Genomic DNA, 26,409 nt, shown 5'->3' on the forward strand with positions numbered 1-26,409 from the left:
CCTATTAATTAACCACGTCTCTCACTTTAAACTAAATATTATCATAAACAACAAAAATATAATATAATGTACATCGAATACAACAAATATATACAAATTCTAAAAAATGAAATATATAAAAATTAAATACATAGTACCATACAATATTAACAAGGAGACACTTTTATCTCTGTACAAACTAGTTTTTATAGTGTAGAAAAATTTACAATTAGCATAATGAACTGTATTACAATATTAGTCATAACTGATATTAGCTTTTGTCTCCTATAAAAAAAATTAATGCATTGATGTTTTTACTTGAATATATATCTAATATATGTAAATTATGAGTCTTTTCGTTGTTAAAAATAGTCTCCACCACTCTTAAGGATACTAATAAAAAACACATGCAAAATTTTAATAGTATAAGGACCAAAACCAAATACACAAATCAAATTCAATACTTAAAAGATAAAAAAAATGTATATGTGAATAGTCTAAGAGTTTATAATAATGTTATTATACATAGATCATTCATATTTAATTATTATTAACTTTAAAATATAAGTAATATAAATAAATATTTAATAATATATTAACTCTATATAAATCTTTATACACGGTGTATAGACTTTACACTAAAACTTAAATACATTATAAAGGTAAAGCTCAAAATTTTAACATGGAAAAAAGACCAAATCCGAAAAACATCAACATATTTTAGAGATTAAATCTAAAATAAAAAAGACATGCTAAGCACAAAACCAATAAAAACAAAAACTAGAATCAAATAAAGAAGTTTATAACAACCTAAACAACATTTTTTTTGCAAGGAGTAAAACAAAAAATAACCAATTACATGGTACTAACTACTAAGTAGAAAACATAGATGGAGATTAGGGTGAGCATGAGCTAGGAACGACTTGTTCTTACCCGATTTTAAATGTTGCTTGTGTCATTTTTTTAACACGAACCTCGTCCTAGTCTCGAAGTTAAGTAGACACTAAATATTGTATAGGTCAGCCTTTAGATTCGAACCTCACCCTAGACTCGATTAAATATAATGCATACTCATTTTAGATAAAGTCTTCTCAATATTATTTATTATTATGAATATGTAATTTGATATATAAAATGTTATATATATATATATATATATTGTTAATCATGTATATATGATGAAAAATTAGAGAATCAACGATACCTTCGACCAAAAAGGTGACATTAATTGTACACATTTGAATTGAGACACACACAAACATGATGAGTAAATGATCATGTGACGAGTTATGCTTGGCCCCTACTTAATCTTAAATATTGATCGAGTTTAATCTTTGAACTCAAATTCGGCCTAAACCCAATCTTATTTGAGCTCGACCATGACTAGCTCATACCAGATAAGAGAGTAAAACCAAACCATGCTCACCCCTAAATATTAAGGAATAACATAGAAGGGAATCTTGTTAAGTGGGTCCCATTTGCTGTTACGAGTTGATTCTATTAACAGAATCTCGCTTTTTTCCCGCTCAAGCTATATACAAATATTATTCATTTTGGTAACCATTTCGGAATAAAAGAGATAGCACAATGGATCCACATTTTCCCATTTTCTCCCAACCACTTATAAAGTTATAATTCTTTCTTACCTATTTTCTGTTTTGACCATGCTATTTTGAGTATTACATGTTGTTGTAGCTATTTTCAATTAATCCTATTAGTATTACATGTTGTATTGTTACGTTCATACATAAGGCCTCTTGCGATTTTATTAATACTTATAAGATCATTGATTCCAGAAAAATCAGAAGCCTCTTGCAATGTTGTTAATGGTTTTAAAAATCAGAAGCCTTGCATCAATTTTAATATAATGACCAAAACATGTTAAGTTTAATGGATGTGATTATTTTTTCCATATGTTCTTGGAATTGGTATTTGCTCAAACTCATATCATATGCCTTAGTTTCCTACATTCAACAATAATAGTCCTCTCTTTTCATTAATAATCATGTGGATGTGAAGAAAAGTGATGCAAAGGGAAACATATCTTCAGTTTCACTATTTTGTGTCACCTTCATGTATCAGGAGATGTGATTAGCCAGAAAAGTATCTAATCATTTTAACTCAAATAATTTTTTCAACCAATCAGAATTGATGAAGTGATAAAAATTGTATCCGGTTACAAAATAGAGACTAAAACCTTAGGTGACGACTTGGTGAAACATAGCAACAAGCCCGTCTAGCTCAGTTGGTAGAGCGCAAGGCTCTTAACCTTGTGGTCGTGGGTTCGAGCCCCACGGTGGGCGATTTTGTTTTTATAATTATTAATAATACTTATGAAGGCTTAACTCTGTCATTATGAAACCTTTATTTCATCTAGCTAGTGATTTTAATTATAATGTAAAGTACTTTACTACATACTCAAGAAAGAATGAAAGATAAGCTTACTTTTCAGCTACTCACTTTTTTTATCAGAACAATACTATACAACTTGTTCTCCACTTTTTAGCACTAATATGAACAAAGATTTGGTTAGTTGTGTAATTGTTTCAATAAATCTCAGTCTTCTGCAATTTGTGACGGCCGAGCCTTCTCATGCTTGCCCGGTGCACTTGGTCTAGGTACTTGAGAACCAACAATTGGCTTCTGCAATGGCTTCAAAGCCGCCATTATTTCAGCAAATGTTGGCCTCAACTTTGGATCTCTATAATACAAGAGTAACACCCTGTCACACAATAATACTAAGATAAAATCTTTCGATCTTTCGCGGTAATATATTTACAACATGCACTAAAAAAATACATATTTACGAATTCATATATCCGCAATTATGAATGCAAGAAACACTTGAATTATACTATTATGTCTTCAATTGTATTACCATGTAAACTTATGCATCTCTATATGTCGCACTGTTAGTGCATCATCGGCCTAACGATAGTAAGAAGAATAATTTCACAAAGTTTGAGGCAACCAAAGCTATATCGATGGCTTGTGACAATAGAAGCAAAAAATTTGCTTAAGAAAAATGACAGTGAATAGTTGTCGATGAGGATTAGAAGTCTCTACCATCTTATTTCATCCAACAACCAAACTTGTATTCTTCCAAAGTTCTGGCTATATATAGCATTACTCTCTTTTTTTCGTTTTCGCTAAAGGTCTATATGCTAAAGTAAATCAAAAGTAATATGAAGGATTCATAGTGATTATAGAGTGAGACAAATCTACTAAGTAAGTTCTCAATAAAATTATTGAAAGTCACACCTACAAACAGGTGTTACTATTAGGAGGGCCATCCCGAAATATTTTTCAAATGTTGCAAATAAAATGCATGAAGAATAAGCAAATTTATAGAAGTCTTAGGATCGAGGGATAAAATGATTGAAAAGAACACTCACGTTTGCCAGCATTTCGTTATAATATCTGCGATCGCAGGGTCCATATCATCTGGAATGTCGAGACGACGATGTTGGAAACCCACAGCACCAACAACTTGCATTGGATTCATACCTCCCCATGGTTGCTGCAAAGTAGAGAGCTCCCATAATATGATCCCAAAGCTATAAACATCACACCTGAATATTGGATCAGAAGAACTTATTGTCATAAAAATCATGAAGGGTTTTAAAAAGTGCCAAAACTGATGAAAAGATAGATGTGAATCAATGGAGCTTACTTTTCATTTGAAGGTTCATTTCTCAACACTTCTGGAGCCATCCACTCGGCCTGAAACATACAAAACCGCAGAGGCTATATATTCAGTTGCAGTAAGTTGGAAGCTTTTACCCACCAATGCAGACAAATGAAATGACATTGCAATGAAGGGAAACTCATGCAATGCCCGAATTAGGAGGAAAACTCAGGCCGAGTAAATTGTAATACTATGCAGCATAAAACCATCATTTAAATATCTCTTTCCATCAATCAATTAAGGGTTTACTCCCGCTTGTTTCTTTCGTGTTTTGTTCTCAAATGTTGTAAAAAAATGGACACTTAACATAAAAAAGTATTCACATACAGTTCCTTGGAGTGGAACATTTGAAATCAGTATCATAATATGTGCATAAAATAATTTTTGCCCACAAGATAAGCAATCATCATCCTAGAAGTCTGAATATATTACGCCAAGCATACTTAACTAACAAGGCGAAAGTTCCAAGGCATCCTAAACTACTCTAAAAGATAAAGCAAGTGTCTCTGTTTGTCGCATGATTTCAATTAAAATTGTAACATAAAAAACAACCAAATAAGTGAATGAAGGAATAAATAAGTCAAAATGAAAAGGGTTTATGACATTGTATTTCGGGCTTTGGGTTAAGGAAATAAGGATTGTGATATCTTACTGTTCCTGCAGTGGATCTGGAAGAAAGGAATGTACTATGCTTTATTCGTGATAAGCCAAAATCACATACCTATTCATCAGACATAAAAATAATGTACTACATCAGCACATAGAATTCATCATGCTATCAAGGAACTTCAGTAATGAGATTCAGGTGGGCACCTTTACAACCCAGTTTTTGTCAACAAGAAGATTTGGTGACTTTAAATCGCGATGCACGATCACTGGAGTACAGTTGTGCAAATAATTCATTCCTCGAGCCTGCATATTAAAAAAAGCAAATTATATCGACTTTTGAAAGAAATTGCATTGAACTAAAAGAAATAGAATCGTACTACATCAAGGGCCATCCTCAGCCGCCTTCTCACGTCTAACTGACTGTTTGGTCGATGAAGTAATCTATACAAACTTCCTCTGCATAGGATGATGATATACAGCTCAGTGTATGAAGAGTTAAAAAATTCCTCTAAAAACTATTTCATTATAGAGAAGTAAGAACCATTTCATGCATTACACACTCTTGGTGGTAGGAAATATCAACTTCCAAAAACTTGCAAATTCGCAATCAAGAGTTTCATCTCATATGAAGCTCGGGAAATGAAGAATTACGAGTTACCTGGGAAGAAATTCGGTAACAATTGAAAGATTTGGAGGCCGGGTTACAGCTCCCATGAAGAGAACAACATTTGGATGTCTCAACCTTTTCATTATTTGGACCTATGGCAATTATATCATAAGTTAAATAAATACACCCATCATCTAAATTTATTAATATGTACAAGTAGATTTGGCATTTACGGCAAGATCTACCAATTAAAAATTTCAACAGTGAACCATATGGACTTGTAAATGAAATGCTGAGACGAAAAAGAAATCAAAGCTGCAAAATGTTCGCAGAACTATATCCATGAATATTTTTAAATGGTCAATCAAGTCCAAGAACAAGAATTAATGCAATAATAATCTAAATTAAAGATTGCAGCTATCTGACATGAAATTGTGAAGTGTGATGGCAACTGAAATATATCTCAAATATAAACCATTGAACATATATCTAAAATCCAATTATGATGTTAGTTGTCAATGAATTCAAGAAATAATGTGGGGAAGTATAAGTGACATGTACCTCACTTTTGAACTCTTCAAGTGATTCACCATATATATCTTGATCTAAAAACCTCTTAACAGCAACTTCCTGCAAACCAACGAATGTAAACGTTTTGAAAGTGTAAGAATTTTAACGTCTACAACGTAGTAGAAAACCACTCATGAAAATACTGTGAAGAATAAATGTGTGGTAGTTTAGTAAGCTAAAATGAAAATTGTGGGCACAACTCAATTATTTAAATACACACATTTTATGATTTGTTGCATATATACAGATGCAATAGCAGGTTGCAGCAGTAGAGTATTGGGAATTACATTTCACTACAACAAAAAACAATACAATAACAAAGAAGCACAATATATGTCTGGATTAGGTCAATAAAGAAACTCACAGTTCCATGCCATTCGCCGTGGTAAACCTCCCCATACGATCCTGCATGCCAATCATATGCCACCGGAATTCAATTCAGTCATCATATGTAAAACCAAATAAATAAAACCATTGAACAAAAAAAATGTAATCAAATCTTATAGAATAAGTACAGTCAATACCAAGTCCGATACGCTCACCCACTGTGATTTCCTCCAATGGAATGTCATACTCAGCAACATCATCAAACGCATAATCAGATTTTATGCTAGCATTACTTGCTACTGATCTATCAGATATTCTCTCGCCTTCTGAATTCATGCCTAAAGCAAAGTGCTCTCCATCACCACTACCCTTCAGGTCATAACCTGAACCATCCGTATCTCCATCGCTTCGAATGCCCTGCTCATAAAGTCTAGTGGCAGCTGCAGTGCTTGCGACTACAGCTACAGCAGTAGCAGTAGCAGCTGCTACTACGGGAAGCTCAATGTTTGAGTCATTGCCTGACTTTGCTGCAGCAACTACCATAGAAGATGCAACAACAGCAGCAGCTGCTGCTGCAACAGCAGCAACCGGGACATTTTCCCCATATTTTGCCCAAGATGGTATCTGCTGTCCATCTGCTACCCTTGTATCAAGAGGAGGCTTGATTCCTAAGGTATCTACAGGCTTGGAATGCTCCGACTGACAGCTAGGAGTTGCTTTCGGATGAAGTAAGTAGTGAGGCAAAGGAGACAAAAATTGAGTAGTACCGAGATTATTATCAACCTGTGATTCTTGCTGTCCACTTCCATATTTATGTTCATCTTTTACTTCAGTCGGGAAGTTGGCCTCGGTTGGAGAAATTAACTCCTCGCGATAAATTTCAGAAAATAAATGTGGAGGAGCGACAACGCCACTTTCAAGTAAAACATCATGAAGTTTTTGAGCTAAGTGAGGATTCTCCTTGGCAGCATCAATCATATACAGAGAAACATCTTTGACTTTCATGCTATGTACATCCGGGGAACTGATCCCTTCAGTCCAAGAAAGAGATCTCGCCAGCACATGTGGATGATTACGTCTGCGAGAAGATTCCTTCCCTATTATCTTCTTAACATTGTGAGGATTTCTGAATTCATTCAAGGTTCTCAATGATTCTTCTTTGCCTGTAGAGGGCCTTCCTACATCAGATTCTTTTCCTGCATAGGAAATATGTTTCGATCTGTTTCCTTTATCCAACATCGGGAAATATGAGGTTTCTTGAGATGAACTTCCAGCGCCACTGCTGGATGATGCTACACGAGAGAAATCAAGATCTCTTGATGAAGGACTGGTCACAAAAAAAGAGTCATCATACTCTATATGTGACCCAACTGCATCCGATGGAATAAGTGCTCCAGGATCTGCCATTAGGTCAATAATGTACTCCCTGAAATTCATATCAAACACATGTTATAGATAATGAACAAGACTTTGTGATTCCACTTAAGAAAGATACAAAAAATGAGACAACATTCAACAACTAGCACTTTTAAAAGAAGATTTAAAAAATTAACAAGAAGCTGCAAGCAAAGGAAAAGCAAGTACAAAGGCACCACTAATAAAAATACGCTTCTACACTGGAACAATTTGAGACAAGAGAAGCATTGAGTGACACCATTTCATGTGTTTTCTACTCAATTGAGTATTGATGACAAAAAATTAAGCAAATCAATTTATATCCTGATGGCAATGCAAGGAGAACAATTTAATGGCAGCTACCTTCCATCATCAATCTTGACAAAGTTTATTGCCACATCTTCGGAACCTGTATATTGCTGTCCTTTAACCAGCCGACATGGAATGCCCAAACTATCAGCTAGAACCTGCATTCAAACAAATATAAAATTTCAATATTATCTTAAATACAACGGCACCACTTGATCCTAGTTAGGCAACCCCGCCTAGTGGGAAAAGGCTTTAGTTGTTGTGGTATTACTTAATTACATAGTAAAGTATTGATGTTTAAAGAGAATAGAATAACAACATCAGTATGTTATGGTCATGATTGCTCAATCTTTTCATATGATTTTACAACTTTTGGAGTATTTCAAACAATAATTACTTTAAGTCACTAGAGGCTTCCATCGACTAATGCATGGGATAATTCTTAATTGAAATTCAAACCACAAATGATTCTGTGGGATAAGAACCTTAAATAACAATGCACGATGCCGAGCCAATCCAATGGTCAGAGAACCAAGTGGCAAAACCATGCTACCGAGGGTTGCTTTCAGACTGTAACTAAGACTCTTCCATGCTCTTTTCATGCTTTCAGGATCTCCAACCGGTCCACCCATATAGTCAGCCACAAATATTGCAAGCTTGTGCACCAAATTGCTATCCATAGCTTCTTCAAAACCAGGTCTAGACTTGGCTGTTAGCTCTAAGGCATTTTGCTCAAGTATCAACAAATTAGAGTCAGCGGCCCTATTGACCAAGACAGCTTCCCACGTGACACTATCCGAGGTTGGTGTTCCTTGCAGATCTACAAGGGAAGGCATTCCAGTGGAGGTTGACTCGGTTAAGATCCCATATAGATCATAAAAACCATCCAAGATCTTGTCATCATAACCAAGAGCATCGTAATTCTGTGAAGCATGGATAAATCTACGATATGAGATAAGTTAGATAGGAACATATGTAGGACAAACTAAAGACATGTAACCAAGTGAAATATAGGAAATAGGTTAATTTTATATCAATCCGTTTCAATAAATGGATCATCTAACACAGAAATTAAGTGAATCCTAATCCCTGTCTAGAATCAAAAACTGCATTTGAAGCCAAACATAGAAAGGCAGAAGCAGAAGATATCCAGAACTATTTCTCTAAAGGGATCATAACAAGGTTACAATAACATTTTAAATATTAATCCGAAAAGCGTAGGATTTGAGGAAACCGGCCACCAAAGTATACCAAGCTAGCCACATCATACAGTAACGTTATATATGACCATTTAGACATTAAACATGAGAAGTTTATTAGGCTTTTTGAACAGGACAAAAACTAGATAGAAGAAATATATCAAGGGGTGTTGAAATGTGCCACAGTTTTCTAGAACAATCTACAAACATGCAGCAGATAGAGTCGGTGAAACACAATCATTTTCATTTCTTGTATTCTAGTTGGAAGAAGTGTAATTTAGATTGTAATGAGAACCATGGAGATGCATCTAGAAGACAATAACCCTCTCTTATGTGGTGATAGAATCCTATAAATAGGCACGGGCAAAATCATTGTAAGATACTCTAGCAAAGTGTCCAGCAATGGACACTACTATGTACTATCCTCCTAACCATCCATCTAATAAAACTGAGTATTTCAACTATACAATCGAGCTTTCCTCCTTGTCTCGTGTATAAACTATCCCCTCCTATATCCAACTATCATTCGTATACACCAACTATCATTTCTATCTTCTACTAAAACCAACAAGGGCAGAAAATTTTACAAAATGAAGGAAGTCCCCAAGTGCAAGATAAAGCCAACAAGGAAAAGTCCGCCATCCATCTAAACCAAAGCAGAACAATGAATCTCTTTTTTTCTGAGAAATTCGCATGTGTCATCTTATCAAAGCAATCCTAGAACATAGAAGAACAAAAGTATTTCAAACTTTTAAAAATGCAAAACCATTATTCTTTTCATGAGGAGCAAAATCAAAATTACCCTACTTTATTGGGACTAGAAACACATTTTCACCACAAATGAGAACGGTTTAAAACTTTAAATCCCATAGATTTGGGATCTGTCCTTCCAACAATTATAAAACAATGTTTTTCAAAATCTTTTTCTTTTGGCAGCACCATCATAATAACTAGAAAGTGACTTCAACATAAAGTCAATTTAACTTACAAAGTGACTAAAGTGACTTACCCAATATCTATAGGCCATGACTTCAGCTGGTGTATAATCCGGGCCGCAAGACCCCAAACTAATCTGCTTAACAGCTTCAATCTGCACAGCCTCAGGATCCTCCTTTGCACTCAGCTCTAAAGCCAATTGTATCTGATACTCTTCCTCAACTTCAGGATCCCTTGATGTGCTAAACCCTGAATCATGCCTAGCTGAGTCTAAAACAACATTGGAACCACAACTACTCGTAGCATCAATAGGACTTTGCTTATTGGTAACTGAATACAACAAACTAGAGAGTCCAGAAAAGGGTTTATGCTCAGAACTAAGCTTCTTAGAGGATGAAGATGAACCATCACTGTTGAACTTGTTTCGGTTTGATGAAGAAGAAGATCCTTGTTCATTTTCTGATTGGTTATACATGATATGAAGTTTCTTAAGGATATTCTTCATATCTTAGTGCTATTAAATAAGTCAAAACATCTCCATAATGATATTTGACTAGTATGAAATACAAATCTCTTTCTCATAAGAATAAAGAAAGTAGCTAAAAAAAAATTCAAAGCTTCCATTTTTTGTCACTCTTAAATCCCAGATACCAATAGAATGAAATCCAAAGAAGAGCATGCAGGTTGAGCAATACCCTTTTGCACCTATTTCTCAATCAAGGGGATCCGCATGATTGGATTGAAATGGAGCAGTTTCCTTAATAGACAACAATAACAGACACCAATTATTTGTGTTCAAGACAAAGAAACAAACATAGAATAAGCAGCCACAGCTACAATAACCTCAAATACTATGATGTAGGTGTACTAGATAGCATTATTCACTACCTTTAGCACTCAGAAAAATGCACTGAGCAAGCACCTCCAGATTGAGAAAGAAAGGATTTTTTTCCTAAACAAAGCACAAAAATAGAAGGAACATGTAGAGTGTTGAAGAGAACATTAAAGGGTAACTGAGAGAGAGAGAGAGAGAGAGAAGTAGTAGTAGGGGACCACAAAGGTTGATGACCCACTTGAGTGTAGCAGCAGAAGGAGATCAAAAAAAGTGAACTTGGTGGGAACCAGTGAAACACAACAACAACAACAACAACAAATGAATGAACCAAACAAGGTTCCTTTGTCTTTCAACTCTTTTTGTTTCTTCTCTTTGTTTTTTTGTTCACTTTTTTGGATGAGTACTTCAATCAAAAAGGTGGTGGAAAATGGATGATTATTTTCATACTTGAAGTGTACTTTTGCAGGATCATAAATGGAATATATTGAATAAACACTTTGGGAAAGAAAAGAGGAGAAGAAAACCTTTGCTTTGATCAGCTGCAACAATTTTGGGTATGAATTTGAAGCAAACTTGATCTATGTCGTTTGTGATAAATAAATCTCAACTTTCTAATTAGAGGACAGTATTGGTTTTAATGTGAAAAGTAGCAAAAACTCACTTTCATGCACCCTTAACTAAAGGACTCATCCCTACATGTAGTAGGTGATAGTAATATGTATTTTAATCAGCTTCTGATATAATGTGTCACAAGATTACGAACACAAAATGATATTTTATTTATTAATCAATGGTTTATAAATGATATGGTATTTTGTTATAGCAGTATAAGATAATAGGAAATATAATCTTTCAAATTTATGTATTTATATCTAAGATATTTATGAAAAGGATATGCATGACTACATTACTTAATTGTTTACTATTTTTTGGCTGTCTTTTGAAAATGGTAAAGAGATGCAAGCTAGAAAAAAGACAGAGACTTAAACTAATTTTGGCTTTATCTTTTTAATATTTGTGCTTCTTTGTTTATAATGTTTTTTTTTCAGGATGAAAGGGGTAATATGCTAAGAAAAGCATGCAATATTATGCAAAAACTATAGATCAAGGAAATCTAATTATAGGTATTAAATATTATCAGAGTACTCTCTGATAATAATAATAATAATATATATCCTTAAGTGGAACTAGAATCCAAAACTATGGATTGAATATATATAATCATTGTACTAATTATGGTACACAGAATTTGATCAAACGGAATTAGTAAAAACTAATTATAGAAATAAGTGAGCCTAATTATTTTAATATTTGACGTGAACTATTCTAGACTACCCTTATATATGGAATCAGGGAGAGAAGGGAAGGCAAAAAGAATATTCAAATCAAACCCACATAAAAGGGTAACAAAAGGTGCACCAACTTGTAGAGAAAAAAAAAAAATTGAATAGAAAATTGATCAAGAAAAAGTCATGGAGGTAGATGTAACCTCTTATTTTTCATATTTAATATGTATTATTGCTGATTTATTGTTGACCATTAGTTCCATTAGCCATGACATGACATAGCATGTCTACATCTAAAGCTAAAGTCTCCTCCATAAGGATAATGAATTGTACTACCAAATATATTTTCACTTAGCAATGATTTAATCTCTTTTAGGATGTAATTATTTCTCCTAACAATTATTTTTCATAAGAATTACATTTTTAACTTTTTGACTTTTCTAAGAGATCTAGTAGAATTTTATACTACTAGATCAACGACAAGTTGATAATAACTTCTATCACCTCATATTATTATCATAAAAATGAAAAGGGTCGAGTAAACAAATTTTGAAAGGTTTATTTGTTCTAGTTCACAAAAATTGATTACTATAGTATCTTGTCCTCAAATCCTTGAATCTTGACAACCAAATTTAGGTTTGGGGTGATGCCTTATTTTTTATCCAAAATCAGGTTGAGATGGAAAAGTAGGTGATTAAGATAAGTCCAATACGTAGGGTTGTGTGTGCCTTTCCTATTTTGTCTTTCTTAATTAAAGTTCCATAATTGCTTCATCCACTTAATTTATTTATTTTAATAACTAAGATTATTTAAAGACCTAAATCAATATTGACAACATGGAAAAGGGAAAGAAAAAAAAAAGAACAAATATATGTTATCCTAAATCATATCTCAAATCATGTTTCACATAAATAAAAACATGTCATGTTAATTAAAAATAAAAATTTTATTATTTTTTATTTTTGCTTCATTATCGTTAGTATTTATTTTGTGGAAAAAGAAAATCAACGAGATTTTTATTCTTTGGTTTATCTTTAGGATCCACATCCAATCAAACATTATAGAGTCCTAAAGTCAAATCTTATAACAATATTTTTCTTGTGACAAGTTTGAGCAATATTTAATGTATAAATATGAGTCTAGCAACTAAAAAGAGTACATATTAGGTTGCTAATTGGTATATGGTATGATCATTTGAGTCTATCTCTTTTGATGATTTTCGTTTATCTTATTCAGCCTAACAAGTTGAAAGAATATGCAAATACAAAAGTTTGGTGGTAAAGAATATTGGCGTCAAAACCAAATATATATAATGTTCCACTTTTGATGATTTTTGCCCACTAGAATAAGACATTACGTGAACATTGATCCATATATCCAAATAAATGAGCATGTTTATCTTCAAATTTGTATCATATGTGACTACTATAAAGTTCTTAATATAAGTATTGCATCTGATGCAATGAAAGAGAGATAAAACAATTAAATTCTTACCACGTATATATAATAGGCTATGTTCAAAAAGAATTGTAACTATTTTGATTATCACAAATCATATCTCATACAGTAAAACAAGTAATTATTTAATTTTTATAATTGATTTGACATGTTTTTATTAGTCTAAAACATAGTTTGGAATGGGTGAACATTTGTTGCCATATGAAATTGTACTACTCCATGTGCCATTATTTATGATTGGTCAGAAAAATACTTAACCGTTACTTTTTTAACTTCAATGCATTTTTTACAACCAATCACAAGCAGTGTCACATAGAGTGACATACTTTGTGGTAAGCAAATGTGCTCCCGTTTGGAACAACGAACGTATGTTGGTTCAAGTGATATATGTTTGATCCCCTTAAGCAAGGTCTCGGGTTCGAGTCTTGTGGATGGATAAAATATCCACCGGGACAGTTAGCCCCACGTACTTATAGATATTCCCAACTCGGACAGGATTACCTCCAGTACAAGATACTTGTGTGAAACAAAAAAAAAACATAGTTTGGAACAGCCGATCCTTATCATAATAAGGGGTGCCTAATGATTAAGGAATGGAGAGTGAATATTTTATGAAAAGTGATAAACCTGTATTTATTAGTGTTTGTTTTAGTCTTCAACAAAGCATGTTTTTCTCTTAGAAATTCCACCAAAAACTATTGATACTGGAAGAAATACTCTTGGAATGAGTCTATTTGAGGACTAATCATATTCTGAAATTTTATCTCATGCACCAACCATATCAATTATATAGAAGCAAGAAATTGAGACAACAATGATGCATGTTCCACACACAACAATATGAGTTAATTAAGCATAAACAAGGCCAACAAAGACAACAATGTGAAATCAAACAAATATTACTTGAAAAACAGAATCATCCATACTGCAAAATAATCTAAAACGGGGCACCACAACAAACAAATGAAAATTTGGTCTCCTACCTTCTACACCCTTTACAAATCTAACACCCCAAGTTCTTTGTTATAACACCTTATACAAGTTTATAATCAAATTGAGAACAATGTTATTCCTCCTACCTTCATAACCAAATTAAATACCAACTACTTCCTTCCTAGCTTCTGTCGATTTCCTACGGATTAAACAGTCGGTGGAATGTCGACTGCGGCTGGAACTGCTGTGGTGGCTGCTGATGTTGGTTCTGGTACTGCTGGGGCTGGTACAGCTGCTGAAACTGGGGATATTGATGTTGAAAAAACTGTTGCGGAGCCAGTGCCAGGGGTTGTTGTAGTATATGGTGCTGTGGTGGCGGTTGTAGTGGTTGATGTGGCTGCTGGTTTTGAAGTAGTTGATGTTGTTGCGGCTGGTGGGGTTGCTGTGGAAGTGGTTCATCCTGCTCCAATGGTGCATTGAGATCCATAGCTCCCAATACTTCCAAATCTTGAATTGCGGCGATTGCAGAGAGTGGACTCTCATGTGTGAAATAAGGTTTCAACACTTCAAGAGATTCCTTCACTTTTGATTGCTGCAAATTAATTAATGGATGATGAAATATGAAAAAGTTTAAATATGTAATAAGCAGTTGAAAAATGAAACTACGAAAGACTATTTTCAACTTACGAAATGTTCGAGTTTCCTCTTGAAATCTCCATCATCAGCAGCAACATTTTGTGAAGTATTAGCAGAAGTTGTTCCCTATCACAACATAAATACATTATTACCAGTGTTGAAGAGGAGCATATATGAAGGATTATAGTACATTTATTGGCTATGTATATCACAAACTATAACTAAGTAATAGTGCTGGTGAAAAATGAAAATCCATGGCAACATTTTGAAAGTGAGAGATTAAAATTCTATTGCACTATTTTAATATGCACATATAAGAATTTTGAATGAAAATAGAAAGCTAAAAAACGGGCATTAGAAGAAAAAAGGAAGTAATTCAAAGTTGTCAAATAAGAACACAAAAATGCTAAATTAAATACCTCGCGAACGACAACAATTTTAAATTGTACAAAGATTGTGATATAGAACTTGAACACAATTTTCTATAATCGATAAAGTTCCCTTTTCCGACTACATAATTCGCTCGTCTTAAATTATGGACTCACATTAGTTCCTACAAAGTCCACAGACCACTTGTAGTTTTAACATGAAATTAGCAGATTTGTAACAGACATTACTATAAACTACTTCAGTTATTACTAAGTTGCTAAAACACCAAACCAAAGTTTACAAGAAATGATGCAATAGAATACACAAATAAGAACAGTTTCAATAAATTTTGACAACAAGAAAAAAGTACTAAATAAAACATTTCAACTCAAGTATAATTGCTTTTTAAAGAGATTTCCATTACAAGTTATTTGAACACAAAAATTAACCAATCAAAACACGCCATGGGAACAAAAACAATTTTTACTAAATCAGAGACTTCCCATAATCCATAAAGTTGCTTTCTCACACTACATAATTCACTCCTCAAATTATTCATGCCAACTTGCAATTTAAACATAAAATTCACAAAATACTTTTAAATTTTTTGTAAGGCTTTTTCAACTGAAATTACTATAAAATACTTTCCATTATTAAACTTAATAATCACTTCCAAACCAAAGTTCATCCCAAATAGAAAATAAAATAAATTTAAACTAAAACATCAATGTTTTTAATTTTAACCTTTTGTACATAAAGGTACAATTATGTAGCCATGTGGTCCATAAAATGCAGAACGAAAAAAGCAGACAAAAAAGTTCAAAACAACAAAATTATCAAGTCATGAGTATGTTGGGAGCAATGAAGAATTTGAAATCATACATAAATTTTTGGCTTGCACAAACTTTTCTATAATCCACAATGTTCTTTTTCCATAATGCAGAATTCACTCATATATTGTTACATTCTGAATGTATAATAGTTTTACACAGTCAACTTGCAATTTAAACATAGACTTCACAGCATTTTAATAAGCATCACAATTTAATTAGTCATGTTGTATGTAAAACCATATTCTTCGATATAAAAATTAGTAGTATATTTCAAAGAATATTTAATCCCTATGAAAGAAGTCAAAAGAACACTTAAAAGAAGGATAAAACATGTAATATTAAAATCAAAGAGGAGAAGAAATTCATAAAACTATTTTCACAATCAATGCATTTAAAAAACATAACTTTACTGCAATAATAAATAAGCTCATAAATCCAACATGCTCAAACAATGCAATAAACAAGGAAACAGAAAAATAAAAAACACATTCACCAACAAAATAGTAGGCACTATAAAAAATTATGAAAATCATAATTGAAAGTCAAAAAGTAGATTTTTCACAATCAATGTATCCACAAAACCAAACTTTACTGCAAAAACAATGAATAAGCTCATGAATCTAACATGTAGATACAATCATAGAAACACTAACAATATCAGTGAATGTTCAAAATTGTTATATCACCTTCCTTGGGCGGCCCACGGGCCTTCCGAAAGAACTCCGGCGCTGAGCTGGCAATGTACCACCTCCTCGTCCACGGCCGCGCCCACGGCCCGAGCCAACACCAGCATTCCTCTTCGGCCGCCCTCTGATACTAGCAGCCACTGCAACCGGCACATCACCACCAGCCAGGTCTACCGGCACTCCACCTTCAGCCGCCGGAGCCAATGGAACCAGAACCCCCTGCTGGTTTTTACGCGGCCGTCCCGGACGTCTCTTAACCCCTCCAGAACCACCCCCATCCACCTCCACCGCCACCACCGCAACCAATTCATTTTTAGCAGGACGACCAAGCTTCTTCTTATTCTTCGAACCCGGTGGACGCCCTCTACCCCTTGAACCCACCGTCCCCGACACCACCAACTCCCCAACAGACTCAACCGCAACCGCACTCTTCCTTGGTCGGCCAAGACGCTTCCTTTCAATCTCCGGCACCATATTCAACACCTGTGGCTCATCAGAAAGCCCAAGCGCAGCCCAAACAGGCTCAGCATTTTGCTGCACCACTTGAACCAGTTCCTGGGGTTGAACCTGAACCTTACGTGGACGACCCCTTGGCCTTGAAACCTTAGCAGAATCTTCAGAAGAAGGTAAAACAGGAACAGATCTAGGTAACATATAAGAGTTGTTCACCATTTGAATAAAGCCGTTATCTTTCAACCGTTTCAGATTCTGGGTCAACAAGGTAGAGTGAGTTGAAGAAGGTGGAAGATAAGGGTTATAGACTTCGCTTATGTACTTTGATATTGCCCTTTTGGTTGAACCATTCTTCTCCTTCAATGCTTCTATTGCTTTGTATATCATCTGCACCAAAAGAACAAGAAGAAGAAAAAGTTAGAAGCTTTGAAGAAAGAGATAAGAATAAGAGAGAGAAAGGATGAGAGAGAAGGGGAAGCTGACGTCAGCATAGGATGGGAGGGAGGTGGGTGGTGGTGGTGGTGGAGGGTTGGGTTCGTCGGTGAAGGGGACGACGGTGGGTGGTGGTGGTGGAGGGATCGAAGAAGGATCCATGACGGTGGATTCGAAAGTTGGAAATGGGTTTTGGGTAGTGAGAGAGAGAAGAGTAGAGAGAGAAAGTGTGTGTGTGGATATATTGGAATATAAAAGGGTTGAAGAGAATGAAGGGTGATGATGAGGTTAGACATTGATCTACACCGTTTATCACTGCACTTTCCCATTATACTTTCAACCCTTGTGTATGTGTAATCTATCTCTTCTACTTCAACTTTTCTTAGTACTAAATTAATTATATGTTAATTAAGTAAAAATTTCATGTTATTTTATTTATAAATTGGATTTTTTTGCAAGAGTAATTTTATGTACCATTTTTTCCATTTAAAATAATTTAATTTTAAGTTATTTAATATATTTTAAGTTTGCACCTAAGCTATTGTTTTTTTTCCATGTTATGAGATGTTTCCTTATGTTGAGTAACTTGTAAACGGGTAATATATAAATAATAGATTGTTTACATAAAGAAGTAGTTGTTCATATAAAGTATATAATAAAAGAAAAACAATCCTAACTTTCAAACTCAAATAGTCATTTCAAATTTTATGATAAGATTTTGAATGAGTGATTCACTCACTATTTTTATCTCTTACTTCAAAACAGTTAAATTGAAATATTGACTTCCATTTAAATAATTAATAAAGAGTCATATTTTTCTAATTTAAAAAATGTTTACCTATTTATTTTGAGAACTAGGAATAAAATTATTATTATTTATTTGTATATAATGCTAGGGAGTTAGTGTAGTATAATTATACATCGTAACTAATAATGTCGGGACAATGATCTATCACGGGACTACTATACTTCATATTCTTCAACAAAAAAACACAATGATACCCTTATCATACACATCCAATACTTTAATTGTCATTTTTCATCACAATATAACATTGTTTGGACATTTGATACTATATGTATTTGTCTTTCCTTGTCTAGTTTTTAGTACTTTGTCTCCCTTGTAGTTTTAATAACCTAATATTTGTTGATCTATATATCATCATTTGAAACAATCATGTTCAAGTTATGAATATTCACCACATAGTGAAATTAGATCTTTTCATGGAGGTTTTCTCCACATTCAAGACTCAAACTCGCATCTTTATATAAAAGGAAACATGTATGAATTATCAAATCAACCCAACCATAGTAACTAATATTCTAACATTAATAAGCATGTAATAAATAAAAGATATTTAATATCTTTAAAATAGTAAAGTCTGTAACTTGTGTATGACACTAATTTAGCATTTTAAATTAGAAACACTTACCCTCTCAAATTGAATCTGATATTCACATTACATTTATATATATATATATATAGTGCATGGAGTATCTCATTACATAAGGAGATAAGTTATCTTCTCCTGTCAGTGAAATCATGACATGTGTCATGTTTCACCATTTTCTATAAAAATATTTTTAAAAATAAACAAAATAGCACACATGTCACATTTTTATTGGTTATAAGAGATAAGTTATCTCCTTATATAAGGAGATACATTATTCTCATTCATATATATATATATATATATATATCGTTAACATCTACAATATGATCTCACACCTCTCAACCTGTTTGCATTCGGTGTAATTAATTTATTGAAATCTTTTTTTACTCATATTTTCTTAAAAATGAAATTTTAAATTCTTTCAAAAGTTTTATAAATTTGTAGTTATACATAATTTAACATATTAGATAAGTTTGTTTTTTAATTTTATATAATTTTTTTTGATAGGTTTCATTCCAAATAATATTAGAAAGATGCTGTCTTTTCAACTTGCTAATATAATTTTATTTAATTTTATATAATTTTTTTTATCTGTTTTTTCAGCTTGCTTTATTAGCAAGATGCTGTCTTGCACTAGGAAATTTATCTGTATATTTAACTTTAAAAAGACGTGGACTTGTATTAAAAAAATAACGAAAACAAGTGATTGATGGAAGGAATTCAATGAAGCTGTATTAAAGTGACATAACCTAGCCATCTCTATCCACTCAAAATTTGAAAAATTCTAACTTTTGGTTCACAAAAAAATATTCAAAATCTAAATAAACCCATACCTTTCCCGCCCTTTTCAGTGTACATTAATTTGGAATTTTCAGTAAAAAATGTTACCCCTAGTGTGTAGCATTCTCAATGGACCACAAACCAATTTCAAATGGTATATGTTTGATTCTTCTTAAGCAAGGTTTCGAGTTTGAGTCTTGTGAATGGAAAAAATATCTGCTGGGAGAGATAGCCCCACGTACCTGTGGATGTTCGCGACTCGGACATGATTGTCTTTAATGCAATGATACATGTGAAAAACCAAAAAATTCTAAATGGACCACAAAAGGCTAAAACAATTTTCAACTGATATAATACAATTTTTTAAAGATTTATGATAAAAATGGTTGATTGTCCCAAAGTATGATGTGAATAATGACCCAATATGTAGGAGTTTTATTTATTTTCAGAACTTTAATAAGATGATATTGATTGGCTTATATCTATGTAGCATGATATTTTTTTTATGTGTATTTTGTTTCAAATTATATAGGAAAAAAGTTAATTTAGTTTTAGTTTATCACTTTTAACTTTTAAATATTTAGGCAAGCATAACATTTTATCAAATATGGGGATTTCCAATCCTTCACCAATTTAGTTTTCGGTTATGATTACTCTTACCTTTTTAATTTATCGGGTTAAAGTTTTAGGTCTAAATCTAAAAAGTTCAACTCAATGGATAGATGATTGTGTTTTCTAAGTATATTATGAAGGCTTTGTTAATAGAAATAAAACCCACTTTAGTGAATTGCATGCCTTAAAAGGAACAACTATTAGTTAAAAGACCTCCTTAATACATAGAGAAATATTTTCTATACATTTAATTTTCACAAACATTTACATAGAGAAATATCTTTCTATAACATTTATGAATAATATTATCCTTTTTAAATAATTTGATACCTTAATATCATAAGGATGTTGACTATTCCAAATTTGTTAACATATATGCATTTATGAATTTTTTAAAGTTAATCCTTAAATATGTGACAAAGTGTGACCTCTTGTTATTTCTTCCCTTATGCATGCTTTTACATATCAAATTCAACCTTTGTCCTTTTACACAGATATTTGAATACTTGAAGTATATATATTCAACTTGTTACATCCTTCACAAGCCATGAAGTTTTTGTTCTCCGCATTGATAGGAGAAGTTTAAGAAGAGAGAAAAGAGTGGGAAATGCAATGCATGCAAAATATGGGAGTGGCTTAGCTTAGATTGAAAAGCGAAGAAATAGGACATTATTATTCTTAATCAATATTATATGGATGGGATTCAGTGATTCACCTCCTTCTCTTTCTCTTAACAATACAACAATAACATTCTCTTTTTTAATCATTTACACCAAACTTATCATCAATACTCTCACTTCTCTTCTTCTTCTTCCATGGATCGTCAAAAAAAGGTTCCTTTTTTATTTAACATTTTCATCTTTCATATTATCTGTAGTGTCTAACTTATTGAATTGAACAATGGGTGCTGCTCAAGTTTCAATTTTTTCTTTCTATATTGCCCAAATTACCAATATATGCATAAAGGGTAGGAAATATAGAGAGGTCAAATCAGATTAAGCAATCATGGCAGAAACTGTATTTGATTTCATTTGGTGCTTCTTGTTGGCAATGTTAAGAATTAGCATTGAGAAATTACCAAGTTAAAGGCATAGCTAGCAAATGGGAAATAAAGAGGAATATGCATAGTTAGCAAAGGGCAGCCCAGAGGCTCCCACGGATAGAGATCAACTGTTCTCAACGGTGTCTTATTTCCTGACCCCGACCAATAAAATTTTAAGTTTTTAACAATTAATATAAAACTGTTACCTTTTGTTTTTTAAAGTTTCCCTGTCCAAGCTCCCACCTAGTGGTGTATGAGGACGGTATATATAACCTTTCATATGCATAGTTAGCAATTAGCATGATTATGATTTATCCTCAAGTGTTTTCTGATGCAGTAGGATCAAATTAAGTCACAATGTTCAAAATAATATTTACATGTTGTTTGTTACTTTTTCATCAAGCAGGGTGGGCCAGAGGCAGAGTTTTTCACTGAGTATGGAGAGGCAAACTTGTACCAAGTCCAGGAAATTGTTGGAAAAGGAAGTTATGGTGTTGTAGGTTCTGCCATTGACTCCCAAACCGGAGAAAAGGTCGCGATTAAGAAGATTAATGATGTTTTCGAGCATGTATCAGATGCCACTAGGATCTTAAGAGAAATTAAACTCCTTCGGTTGCTCAAACATCCTGATATAGTAGAAATTAAGCATATAATGCTTCCTCCTTCAAGGAGAGAATTCAAGGATGTCTATGTCGTGTTCGAGTTGATGGAATCTGATCTTCATCAAGTAATTAAGGCAAATGATGATCTTACTCCTGAGCACTACCAATTTTTCTTGTACCAACTTCTAAGGGGCTTGAAATTTATACATACAGGTATCCTTATAGCTAAGTCCTCGGCTTTTGCAGATAGTTTGATAAAAAAAAAAGGGCAATCCAATGCACGAGGCTGTTTCCTAGGATTTGAACCCACTTTGCAGATAGTTTGATATTAAACTAAATGATATTTGTTTTTCGCAGCGAATGTGTTTCATCGTGATTTGAAGCCAAAAAATATTCTTGCTAATGCTGATTGCAAATTGAAGATATGTGATTTCGGGCTTGCTCGAGTTTCATTTAATGATGCTCCATCAGCTATATTCTGGACAGTAAGTATTCTATTTCCATATGCTACCTGCTATGTGTGCAAAATGTTACATTTGAAATCCCCAACATGGTAGTCACACATATTCTCTTCCTATTCTATTTTAGGACTATGTTGCAACTCGGTGGTATCGTGCACCTGAACTATGTGGATCTTTTTTCTCAAAAGTAAGCTTCTTTTCTTCTCTGCAGTACACATCTCCTTTTTGTATAGTTTGTGCCATGTACATGATTTATGCCTATACTTGTTTTGCACCAAATCCAATTATAGTGTGATAAATTAAATTTTCTCGTTATTCTTTTGAATTGTGAAGTTTTTTCTTCTTTTTTTGTTGATAAATGTTCTGAACAAAATCTTGATATAATGCTTTCTACATGGAAATGCTTCTGAGATTTAGTTGCTTCTTCACTATCCGTTTCTGAAAAATCCTTTTTGTCATGAACCAGATTTGTCAAAATCTGTAATCTATTGGGAAAAGGCAATGGCTTTTATTATGTTTTAACATGTACCCTCATGCAAAGACCCTCTGGGCTCGAAATGTGTATAGTTTACAGACCCACCTTTACCGAGTGTCGAAATCCAACTTTTATTTAGAGGACTGGGAGCAGCGAGGATAGAAGTCATTGAGCTCTAGATCACATGGTCATAGATGCTTCGATACCATGTCATAAATCAACTATCCCAAAAGCTCGAGTTTTGGGGTGAAGGCAACGACTTTCATTATGTTTTTAACACCTTCTATGTACTACCACAGTTACCTCTTCAAGTTCAAGATCCCCTACCTGGGCTGTGTAGGATGTAAGAAGTTAAATATACTTGAAGTATTGAATTATCTGTGTAATTTAAATACTTGTCTTTTGCAGTATACCCCCGGAATTGATATTTGGAGCATTGGATGCATATTTGCAGAAATGCTAACCGGGAAGCCATTGTTTCCTGGAAAAAATGTGGTGCATCAACTGGATCTCATGACTGATTTGCTCGGTACTCCTCCTGCCGAGTCCATTTCGAGGGTTAGTTTATCCAAATCTAGCTTGCAGATTTTAACATCCTAGGCAAGCTTGTGACATGCCACAATAACATGATCTTAATCCTAAACTTGTAGTTTTCCTATTTTAAACTTCTTCATGTCTTATGTTTTGTTGTAATCTTTCAGTATTAATTCACTCACTGTCCCCTGTCTTGTTGTAAATAATTTTTAACCTTGATTTCACAGATTCGGAATGAGAAAGCTAGAAGGTATCTTAGTAGCATGCGAAAAAAGCAACCAGTTCCATTCTCCAAAAAATTTCCTAATGCAGATCCGTCGGCTCTTATTTTGCTGCAGCGTTTAATTGCATTTGATCCTAAAGACCGTCCAACAGCTGAAGAGGTTGATCTTCAGTTACCTAGATAATTTCCAAAGGGCAATTTCGTTTAATGTACTGAATGAAACATGTTTTAAGATATTTGTGAAGTTACAATTTCCTATGTTCCTTATTTGTTTGTTATGCTTGAGATTGCAGGCATTAGCTGATCCTTACTTCCATGGTTTGTCGAATGTGGAACGTGAACCATCCACTCAACCCATTTCCAAACTGGAGTTTGAGTTTGAGAAAAGGAAATTGACCAAAGATGATGTTAGAGAGTTGATTTATCGAGAGGTATGGCCTTATGTTTCAATGATTCTTGCTTTGTTATTCTGCCTTCTCTGTGCCTTGTTAATATTCAGTTCTACATTTGTTTCGATCTAAACAGATTTTAGAGTATCATCCCCAAATGCTCGAGGAATATCTTCGCGGGGGAGATCTAACAACAAGCTTCATGTATCCGAGGTAAAGCTGTAGCTCGGAGAAATCCAGTTTATTTCTTTCTTTCTTTATTCCCTTTTTATGTATATTCGTTGTTGTAGGTCCAGTCTCTGTCTTATCATATTTCTCACCACTAAAGATACAATACTAGAAGATATATAGTGTAATCCACTGATTCATTAACAGACTTTATGGTCCTTTCTCTCTTAACATGGTACCATGAGCCTACAAACCTAGAATCATAAATTTGTTTTCGGCTGTAGTTTTTGCTCCCTAAATAGCCTATGCATTTGAAAGTTGATGGCTTGATGCATATATGAATGCAGATGTTCATGGGTGAAATGTTTGCCTTGCCTCTAGGCATGTTAGGTCATAAATAAAACAAGATCTTCAGTTAGCTTTTTTATATGCTTTTTAGATGCCAATTTTATAATACTTGTCAGCATTCCTTCTATATACTTATTATTGTTGTACCAAGGTTCTGTTGAATCTTTTCATGCAATTTCCCATACAGATCTAGAGATTCAATTAGCAAAACACTGGCGTGCGTGTTTCTTTTGCCGTACTACTAAAATTTCAATTCCTGCTAAATATAAGTTATTGTTTGTGATTCTTGTGCAAGTTAAAGTTTTAACTCCTAAATGTTTGTGTTATGGATGTCTTCTAAAAACAATGGAATATGTGTTCTTTAATAGTGTTGCATCCTTGGGTTATCACTAAGTAACTATGTTATCTTGTTGCGCAGTGGGGTTGATCGGTTCAAGCGACAATTTGCACATCTTGAGGAGCATAATGCCAAAGGTGAACGAAATACTCCATTACTGAGACAACATGTCTCCTTACCTAGGTAAGTTTTGTTGAAGAATCTGGGTTTCTTGGCAATGTCTAGGCTCCAATTAGTGGTATTTTATAGATCCAAACTTGTGAACCTGTTCAAATACCAGATTACCTGACTTGCACACTGAACTACAACGTTTCCACCGTGTTCTTTTGGCGGCTTATTTTGTCTACTTTTACTACAATCATAGGTTTTAAATCTTACAACAACTTAACAACAACGAAGCCTCTATGACATAGGTTTTAAATTTTAATCTACATCATTATTAAGGTTTGGTTGTTGTTGTAATGAGTATGACAGTTATGCCTGCGAACCTTGTCTCTGGCACCTTCGAAGACTAATGCATGTACTATTTCAATTTCACATTTTTCAGAGAGCGAGTTGCTACTCCCAAGGATGGAAATAATCAAAGCAATGGATCAAATCTTCAGAATCCTCCAGGATCTGATGTGAACAATTCTGGAAACACAGATCCACGTAATCTAGCGAAGAGTGCCAGCATTACTTCAAGATGTATAGGCATGAAACAAAGTAAAGAATCAGAGGTAGCTAACTCTCCTTTCAAGTGCATGGTACTTGGAATATGTATGCTATCCTTGGGTTGAATAAAATGGAGATTTTGGCATCTTTAGAACATGCAATATTTATTATTATTTCTGTGTTCTACTTGTGAGAAACCTTATAAATTAGTCCTTTCCATATGCTGCAGTTTTTTCATTCAAAATTTTCATTTGTCTACCTTATTTTCTTTGTATATAAGTACACACAATTAACAGCATGTTGTGTTTATATTCATATTTACACTCTTTGAAAATTTGATTACATTTCTCTACTAACCATGTTGATGGTATTCCTTTTTCTATAGGAAGAGCCAATTACTGAGATCAGTGATGAGACAGTGGATGAGTTAACACAAAAAGTTGTTGCCCTCAATGCTTATTTCAACCATGGTTAATTCATAATTTTGATCAAAATATCATAAAGATTTTGAAGCTTTAATTCAATGCTATGCCCCTTTCTATAAAGACAGCATGAAATTGTGCTTGCTGCTGGCATGGAAAGACTGCATAGAAATCCTACATTCTTTTTTTCTTCTTAGGTAGAAGCTAAATATAGGGTGACTCAATTGTTATGAACTACCATGTTGTATTATTGCTGCAAGTAATGTAATGATGGGAGGAATATTCCTTCTATCAGCATCAAAATTATATCTTTAGAAGTTTATAAGCATAAAGTCATGTTACAATAAATCAATTTTTGTTCTAAGTTAAGTTAAGTTTCTATTATGCATGGACATACAATATATATATATATATATATATATATATAT

At 33.5% G+C, this 26,409-nt stretch overlaps 3 protein-coding genes and 1 non-coding gene across 9 annotated transcripts in view; 2 read left to right on the forward strand and 2 right to left on the reverse strand.

Moving 5' to 3' along the window:
• On the forward strand, positions 2,210–2,282 carry TRNAK-CUU. Its single transcript has one exon. It is a non-coding gene; the product is annotated as a tRNA-Lys (tRNA).
• LOC109343056 (serine/threonine-protein kinase EDR1-like) lies at positions 2,405–11,032 on the reverse strand. 4 transcript variants are annotated; one of them, XM_019581173.1, is made up of 13 exons: positions 9,693–11,031; positions 7,970–8,407; positions 7,539–7,642; positions 5,978–7,206; positions 5,818–5,858; positions 5,445–5,513; positions 4,935–5,035; positions 4,657–4,732; positions 4,481–4,579; positions 4,320–4,388; positions 3,653–3,702; positions 3,375–3,551; positions 2,405–2,701 (listed from the first exon to the last, which is right to left on the reverse strand). In XM_019581173.1, the coding sequence occupies exons 1-13, from the start codon at positions 10,122–10,124 to the stop codon at positions 2,536–2,538; spliced, it is 3,051 nt and encodes a 1,016-aa protein (XP_019436718.1). In that variant the 5' UTR covers positions 10,125–11,031; the 3' UTR covers positions 2,405–2,535. The 4 variants fall into 4 exon arrangements, with proteins under 4 accessions (XP_019436718.1, XP_019436717.1, XP_019436719.1 ...); XM_019581172.1 differs by having other exon boundaries at positions 4,654–4,732; positions 9,693–11,030; XM_019581174.1 differs by having other exon boundaries at positions 2,405–2,680; positions 4,654–4,732; positions 9,693–11,029.
• Positions 14,229–17,767, reverse strand: LOC109343059. 2 transcript variants are annotated; one of them, XM_019581181.1, is made up of 5 exons: positions 17,592–17,767; positions 16,656–17,495; positions 14,819–14,893; positions 14,580–14,723; positions 14,229–14,528 (listed from the first exon to the last, which is right to left on the reverse strand). In XM_019581181.1, the coding sequence occupies exons 1-5, from the start codon at positions 17,700–17,702 to the stop codon at positions 14,331–14,333; spliced, it is 1,368 nt and encodes a 455-aa protein (XP_019436726.1). In that variant the 5' UTR covers positions 17,703–17,767; the 3' UTR covers positions 14,229–14,330. The 2 variants fall into 2 exon arrangements, with proteins under 2 accessions (XP_019436726.1, XP_019436723.1); XM_019581178.1 differs by having other exon boundaries at positions 14,229–14,723.
• LOC109343058 (mitogen-activated protein kinase 9-like) overlaps positions 21,084–26,409 on the forward strand; it is an 8,452-nt gene continuing 3,126 nt past the window's right edge. Inside the window, exons 1-11 of one of the 2 annotated variants that reach the window (XM_019581177.1) lie at positions 21,084–21,159; positions 21,775–22,183; positions 22,328–22,455; positions 22,559–22,618; positions 23,315–23,464; positions 23,668–23,823; positions 23,957–24,094; positions 24,189–24,265; positions 24,987–25,088; positions 25,453–25,624; positions 25,945–26,231. In XM_019581177.1, the coding sequence (XP_019436722.1) occupies positions 21,142–21,159; positions 21,775–22,183; positions 22,328–22,455; positions 22,559–22,618; positions 23,315–23,464; positions 23,668–23,823; positions 23,957–24,094; positions 24,189–24,265; positions 24,987–25,088; positions 25,453–25,624; positions 25,945–26,034 (1,500 nt within the window). In that variant the 5' untranslated portion in view covers positions 21,084–21,141 and the 3' untranslated portion in view covers positions 26,035–26,231. Of the gene's footprint in view, positions 21,160–21,774; positions 22,184–22,327; positions 22,456–22,558; positions 22,619–23,314; positions 23,465–23,667; positions 23,824–23,956; positions 24,095–24,188; positions 24,266–24,986; positions 25,089–25,452; positions 25,625–25,944; positions 26,232–26,409 lie in introns of those variants that run through there. The other variant, XM_019581176.1, reaches the window with a different exon arrangement.

Source organism: Lupinus angustifolius, chromosome LG03, assembly GCF_001865875.1.
Source record: "Lupinus angustifolius cultivar Tanjil chromosome LG03, LupAngTanjil_v1.0, whole genome shotgun sequence".
NCBI classification, from domain to species: Eukaryota; Viridiplantae; Streptophyta; class Magnoliopsida; order Fabales; family Fabaceae; genus Lupinus; species Lupinus angustifolius.